The sequence below is a fragment of the Halyomorpha halys genome, unplaced genomic scaffold (assembly GCF_000696795.3).
Source record: "Halyomorpha halys isolate HHAL.00 unplaced genomic scaffold, Hhal_1.1 Scaffold999.1, whole genome shotgun sequence".
Taxonomy (NCBI): Eukaryota; Metazoa; Arthropoda; class Insecta; order Hemiptera; family Pentatomidae; genus Halyomorpha; species Halyomorpha halys.
This window is the reverse complement of record NW_027106312.1, coordinates 93380-101032: the sequence shown is the minus strand read 5'-3', so window position 1 is coordinate 101032 and position 7653 is coordinate 93380. Positions and strand designations below refer to the sequence as shown.

The window sequence follows — 7653 nt, the reverse complement described above, 5'->3', positions numbered from 1 at the left end:
TGTAAGTGAAATCATCGACAGGCATAAAATAAATAAATTGAATTATAAGCTATTTTTAGAATTTGAAACCTAAAACTAGAAGTAAACTAAAACAATCAAGGTAAAACTTGGGTCCCTTTCTTTCAGTTCTTTTACTTCTACAATAATGTTTGTAGATCTTTTATGGAAAAGAAATTACCAACACAAGAGATTTTGTTTTTTTCATTTGTACTAACCTTATTTATTTACTCTTAAGCTCGTCTGAGAAAAGAAGAATTAAAAGCATGATCCCATCGGTTACCACCTTTTTTAGTGTTAATTATGTAACATGAATAAGTTTTAAAGTTAAAGCTGTTGGTATTTTCCTCCCAGAACGAACTAAATGCAAGAGGCCACACAGTATTGAGAAAACTACTGTCTAGGTGAAATGAAATCCGCAACTACACTTATTTGCATTAAGAAAGTCAAATATAGTATTAATAAATAGATTTACAACTAGTAATAATCCTTATTAAGATAGGTATTCGATCAATAGTTCTGAGTTTATTAACAAATTAACATGAACATACATGTATCAAAACTAGTTTACTCATTTGCATTAATGGAGTTTTTTAACATATTTTTTCAAGGTATTCAAACCTAAAATATTTTTAGTTTAATGTTTATATAAAAAATAATTAAGAACAGAAAATAATGAGATTTCTATAAAAACACAGATGGGCAAGGAGAATATAATGTAACCACTTTGGAGAATATTAGACATTAAAAAAAAGAAAATAGGATTTCGATCAATAGTTCTGAGTTCTGGCAATACTAGGTTTCAAGGGTTAGATTGTAAAATGTTTTGTAAGTCACATTTATGTTTCTTCAAGATGGCTAATAGTAAATAACCTTTTGCAATTTGCCAATGTTTTTTTCTCTAATGTTTGCTATCGTAACAAAAATTAAAGAGAAATCCTTCTTATCACTCGGGCAAAGGAATAACTTTTCTTTTTTTTTTTTCTTTTTTTTAAATAGAAAAAGTGATTTGTAACATTTTGTCATCCGAGTACAGCATTAATTAATTTAATTAAAAAACAGTTAAGGGATGCCAAGATTGTCAGGATGTTATATAATACTTAAAAGTACAATAAAGAATGATTAAACAAAATCAATACTTAGTATTTTATTTAATAACTTTCTTACAATTAATTCAAAGTTATCATACTGACTACCCAAAAAGTTCTTTTTTTTCTATAGTTTACAATGGAATTTCAAAAGAAAAACACACTTGCTTGGATAGCTCACTTCTGCCTCTCTAAAATAATCATACAATATATACATACATATTTTATCATGTTAGTTAATATAAAAATAATAAACTTCTACTTCAATTAATTAGTTTTTTGAACTTTCTTAGAACCATCTTTAGAAGGGCTGCCCTTGCGTTTTCGATGGTTATTAAAGGGTCGACCTGTAAAATTTAGATAGCATTAAAAATATATCAAGGTAACATGAAACAATTTCAAAAAAGATTCAAAATTCAAATTCAAAAAAAGAAAACAATTATTCATTATATAATAAAAACTCAGCTACTTCCATCAACCAATGCTCATAAATACAACATATGTTATTTATGACACTGGTCATGAGAAAAAAAAAAGTTATAATTTAGTATAAAATCTTTGGTCCGGTGAAACATCATATGTAAAATGCATAGTGTTTGTTTATAATGTACAAATTGATTATAAGGAATATATTTCAGAAACCTTTTAATTGTTGGATAACAGTAATAGGTAAACAGAGAGTGACAATAAGCAACTGCCTGTAATTCTAGGAATTTTTTTTTTCAACTCTCCACTCTTAGAAAACATATATTTTTCTCCAAGTTTGATTATGTTATAGAATAACAATATTATAGACATTTTCTGTAATGGGAGAATTCGGAATAATTATTCGAATTAAATTGGGATACGTGCAAGTAGTCTCATTCCACTATCGAAACATTTTAAAAAGCAATGAGAGAATGATTGAACAATCCAATAAGTACTATAAACATTTTAAATTATGTATAACTTACAATATAAAATATAATAAAAATGTCATTATCTACATAAACACATGGCCATTATCCCTAAATAAGAACCTGACTACAGCTATTTAAAAAATAAAGAAGTTGTAATAGACTTATTAAAAAATCCTGAATGATCTTTAGACTGTTTCTATTAAATTATGGGAGTCAGTTATACATTAATATATTTAATTAATAAAATCAAAAAAGTATTAAGAAAACTTCACAGTGAATATGATGTATTTTAACATAATGTATGTATTATTGTATTTAAATGGGGGATTGGATATTTATTCATACAAGTCATTCATTCATCAAGTTTAACAATTTACTGACAAGAAAACAGTAGTCATATATAAAACTTTTCAATTTTACTGAAATTTTTAGGTCTGCAACAATGTTAAACTATTTAAAGCAAAACAGCAAAGTGCCTTCGTTTGTTGCATCCTTGGTAATTTGTTCACCAACTAGGAATAAAAAGTGGTTGAACTAATGACATCACATTTTTTCCCCACTTTTCACAAATCACTTCCATATTTTTCAACAAATTACAAACAATTCCACCATATAGCATAGTCAAAGTAGATTAATTAAAATCTTAATCATTAAATGTATATAATAATAGTAAGCATCAGATTCAGAGATGTCTTTGTACATTAAGGAAAACACATGACTGAATAATTTTGGCGGTTTCATAAACTATGACCTATTCAGTCAGCTTGCAACTGACATGAAAGATTACCAAACGATGAAAAGCAGAAACCCCAAAAATTAAAGATATCTAATGTGGAAAACAAATGATACTAAATCCCAAACACAGGTTACTTTTAATCAAATTATTATATAATTAAAAAGGGGTCATTTTTGTAATCTTGAATAGTTAATTATATGGTACAGTAAATCTCAGATTTTCAAGTTACTTCCATGTTTTTACAGTTTTGCAAAATCGAAAAGGGTGGGTCTAGGAAGTGACTGATGTTTTGAGATTTAAAACTTCATTTTTCATAGGTTCGAATATTTAATCAAATTATTCAGTAATATTGGAGGTAGCAAAAGTTTGATAGTTTCTTAAGACATTTCTTTTGATTACGATATTATTTATGGAAAGTGTCAGTGTCCTTGGGACAGTATTTGGCACTTCTGGAAATTTCCATCTATATGTATGCATTAAATGTGATATTTAGATATAACAAATTCTTCAGTCACTATAAACAATCTTTGTAGCAAATATTACTTTTAACATGAATATCTGACATTTATACTGTATATAACAAAGTTGAAAAATTATTCATTACCTCGTCTAGCCTTGTTTCGGGACCTCCCAACTAACTTCTTCTTGTCAGCTAAACACTTAGTTAAAAATGTTTCTTCTTCATCTCCTTCGATAACCCTTAAGTCTGCTTTCACTTCACTATTTATTTCTAACACACCACCTTTAACCAAACCTGCCAACTGAATAAACATTAAATTGAATATTTAGTGTTTCTTTATCAAGCAAATAAAAAAAAATAAACGTTAATATGTAACCTCTAATGCAGAACCCTCTGCATCTAATCGAAGCCAGGCTTCATCTTGACCAGTGGTGAACTCGACAAAACCAACACCGACACCAAGTTTTTCAACAGCTGCTTTCAGATCATCACGTCTTAATTCATTCTTCTCTCCAAGACCTTTCAATTGAACAACTGAACCTCTGGGAAATTCCCTTTTCTCTTCTTTATTACCATCTTCTTCATCATTTTTATTATCATCATTCCCATCTTCGTTTTTAGACTCAGCATCTTCCTCCTATTAAAAAATTTTTAAAATAGACATACAAAGGTTTATATTTTAATATTCTATAACTTTCATGCAAAGCAATCAATAGTTGCACAAACATAATTAAATTCAAAGGCATTTCAGATAGTAAATAATCCGTATTTTGAAGTTCATTATCTTATATAATATAAAATACAAATTAACCCAATAAATAAAGTTCACAGTATTTTTTTTAATCTAACCACAATTAAGAAGTAGATACGATTATAACACCTTGATCTATCTCTAATAAAACATTTTCAAAAGATAATCTAAGAAAGTCAGTTCAGTGAACCCGACTCCATGGGTAGTAAGTAATAATACTTAGTTAAAATATGCCCAATGTTAACCACTCGTAAACATTAAATCTCCCGTACTATTTAATTAACAGTAACTGTAATTCTTAACTATTTTGGGTGCAATAATGTCAATATTTTTTTAACAACTTAATAAGTATTAGATATTAATTTTAGCAATAGCTAATTAAACCTAGTGGCTGAATAGCAGCCTCCAAAAAAGGTAAATACTAAGACATTGAAAAAACAAATAGCTGTAATACCTTTCCTTCCTTGTTGGCTTTCTTCTTCTTATTTTTTCCCTTAGCTTCTAGTTTTTCCTTTCTTTTATCATCCAGATAGACACTCCTAAAATAAAATGTATTAAATATTATCTGGCTTGCAACTTATAGAAAATCAAGCTACCTGAATAGGGAAAATAGAAAATTAAATTTGAATAAGTAGACATATGTGTTAACCGATAATGGAATAATGACCTTAAAAAATAATACTCAATATTATTGGCTTAAATAGAAAATAAAATAAGCTAAATTAATTTGAAGTACTCGAGAGTATTCATGGCCAAAAAATGTTAAGGTATCAATGTTTTAGATAATAAGCATATTTCTAAGTCATTAAAATGTAAAAGAATTATAAAACTTATCAGCACTATGATGCAATTATAAAAAAAAAAAATTACTTCATTGATTATAAGCTACTCCTGAAAAAAGAAAGCAATCACTCTATAGGTTTTGATATTAGTCATTTTAAATTTTTGGTTACTACTCAAAATTAATAAAGAAAGTTCTTCAACATATAAAAATATTTCATTAGCGATAGATCTTAGTCAGTGAATATTAAAAGAATTATGAAATGAGGAGCAAAATTTAATAACTGTTTCAAAACCTTAATTTTTTTGTAAATTTCTTGAATATCATTTGCTATGTTCAATAAAGACATAAGAATTTTCAGTTTATTATACAACTGATAAATTCTAATGACATTTAGCTATTGGGAAAAAATTCTATCCAATGAAATGCCTTATTCCAATTAGATCTGAGGAAAACAATAGCCTCTACAGGCATTTAGATTTTTTTTAAAACTTCAGCACCCTTGGTGTCACTATTAAGAGGATAAGTTTCAGTAAAAAATTTTTATTTCAAAAATATATATAGTAGAAAAATTAGAATTTTTTTTTTAAATTGCTACAAGCTGAGTTTGTGAAAAAGTGTCCTTTTAACATTCAAAAAATGCAAATATTAAATCAACGAGCACTCTGATTAAATTTAATTAATATAAAATGTTATTATACTTACTGCCATTTTTTAATCAATTCAGTATCATTATATTTGACTGAATCCAATGAAAGAAAATTTTGAGCTCCTTCAACAGTGGCAAAAATTACAAACACTGATCCCTTAAACTTCCAGGTTTTGGTGGCTTTATCATTAAAACTTCTCATCTGAGGAAACAATCAAGATTATTGAATAATTAGTATTTGAAAAGCAAAACTTATTATCATAATTATAACATTAACTTTACATAGAAACAATATCCAAATAGTAAACTGAAATATTTTCCACAAGCTTGACATACGAAACACAAATTAAGATATCTAGGAACTAATAATATTTAATTTATGATTTATACTATTAAATAATACTTTATTATTATATTATAATGAGAATAATAACAATAGTAAAAGCAGACATGGAAAAGGGTGGTTCGGGCAGCATACTACAAGGTCTGTAGAGACACCTGAAAAAAAAAATTAAAACAGTAAAGGCTTTGCGAACCCGAACCTCTGTCCAGTGTTGCCTGACCAAACCCTAATGCACGAGATCAGTTTTGACATAATCCTCCCACCAAACTTTCGGTTTACATCTAGGATGTTTACCTATTGGTTCAGCACTACTAACATTTAATGGATCCAATTTGTTGTCAAGCCTAATAACCTTACACACCCACATTATTCCCCTTAATATCACCTGAATTATGGGTGGTAAAATATCCATGCTTGGGTAAGCTGAAGATTTGGTACTGCCAGTTATAATTTAAAAGTTAGTAAGAAAATAGGTCTCAAAATAAATATAAATAAAATAATATATCTAGTCAGCAGCAGACGTGTCACCAATTTTGGGTACATAGATATTGGGGAAAAAACATTTAAACGGATAGAGAAGTGTAAGTATCTAGTGTCAATGGTAACTAGAAAAAATAAATTGATGAGGAAGTAAAGGGGAGATTAAAGGAAGGAAATACTCATTATTTTTCAATTGTAAAATTGATTAGTTTGTTCCTTCTGCCTGTAAATATAAAAATAAGGATATACAAAACTATTAATCTTCCTACGATCCTAAACGGATGTGTAATGTGGCCTCTTACATTAAGAGAGGAACAGTGCCTTAAGGTTTTTCCTTACAATATAAACTAATAATAGCTAGGGGTGTACCCTCTTTCCAAATTATACAACTTTTCATTTAATTGTACTTCTCGTAGCTCAAATTGTATAACTGTAATTTACATGTATTTGGTACTTCAGATTGTACAATTTTTTCAATATAGTGTAAGCAGAAAAAAAACAAAATATCAAGTCTTTATCCTAGCATTTTAATTTGTATTCCTATTTAGGGCTTCTTCAAAAACAATTTTATTATTCCATCTTCTATGTGAAATAAAACAGCTTAGGTGGTCTCTCTCAATTCCTCTTCTTTCCTGTACCATGGTAGAAGTATGCTATTGCATTAGATGGCATTACTACTTCAAGGATATAGATATATATATATTTTTTATTAATAATTATATTTTATTTATAATTATATTAACTTTCCTCGTATTTAGTTCCCTACTTAAAGTGGACCACATAACAATAAGAAAGGTCTTTACAAGTGAAAAAATTGAAGTGAGAGGAACTGAAGTTTGTGTGTTCAATTTGTGAAAGAATCTAAGAGAGTTGGGAAAAAATAAAAAGAATCAACATTAAAAATGAAGGAACTTAAAAATATGTTGTAGAAACTAGAGACTCCTGGTCAATGTTTCGGATGCTATCTAAATTGCCAGGAAATTTTTACAGGAAAAAGGTAAGGTGAGGTAACTAGAAGCAGAAAAAATGTCTATAACAAAATCCAAGAAACAAAAGATTCTTTCCAAATAAGGAAAATAAAAAAAACTTATTAAATTTCATTGTTATACTCCTTCCAAATTTGCACAAATAAATGAGTAAGAATCTGAAATATTTTGGTACCCTTACATGCCATACGTAAAATAAAAGCAGCTGATTAGGCAGAAAATATTGTGTCCCAGAAGTGCATTGTTAGACTTAGTACAGCAAAAATAGACTAATAATTAATAATTTATACAAAAGAATGTAGATTCTCTACGACCAATGCATGACGTTTCAGAACCTGTAAAGCACATGGTTATGAATTTTTCGGAATGTCCTGAATTCAAACTTGGTTTTGAAGCAACTTATTATGGAACCATAGTAAAATAAAACCTATTATTTAGGTAGAATATTGTGTTCCAAAGGTGCATTGTAAGACTTTATACAGC

General features: G+C 28.1%; 1 protein-coding gene across 1 annotated transcript in view; it reads right to left on the bottom strand.

Annotated features, from left to right (window-relative positions):
- Positions 1-1129: 1129 nt before the first annotated feature.
- Positions 1130-7653, bottom strand: part of La (La autoantigen-like) — an 8705-nt gene continuing 2181 nt past the window's right edge. The window contains exons 4-8 of the mRNA XM_014431738.3: positions 5418-5563; positions 4386-4470; positions 3557-3817; positions 3325-3481; positions 1130-1432 (exon numbers count right to left, since the gene is read on the bottom strand). Coding sequence (XP_014287224.1) covers positions 1353-1432; positions 3325-3481; positions 3557-3817; positions 4386-4470; positions 5418-5563 — 729 coding nt within the window. The 3' untranslated portion in view covers positions 1130-1352. The remainder of the gene's footprint in view (positions 1433-3324; positions 3482-3556; positions 3818-4385; positions 4471-5417; positions 5564-7653) is intronic.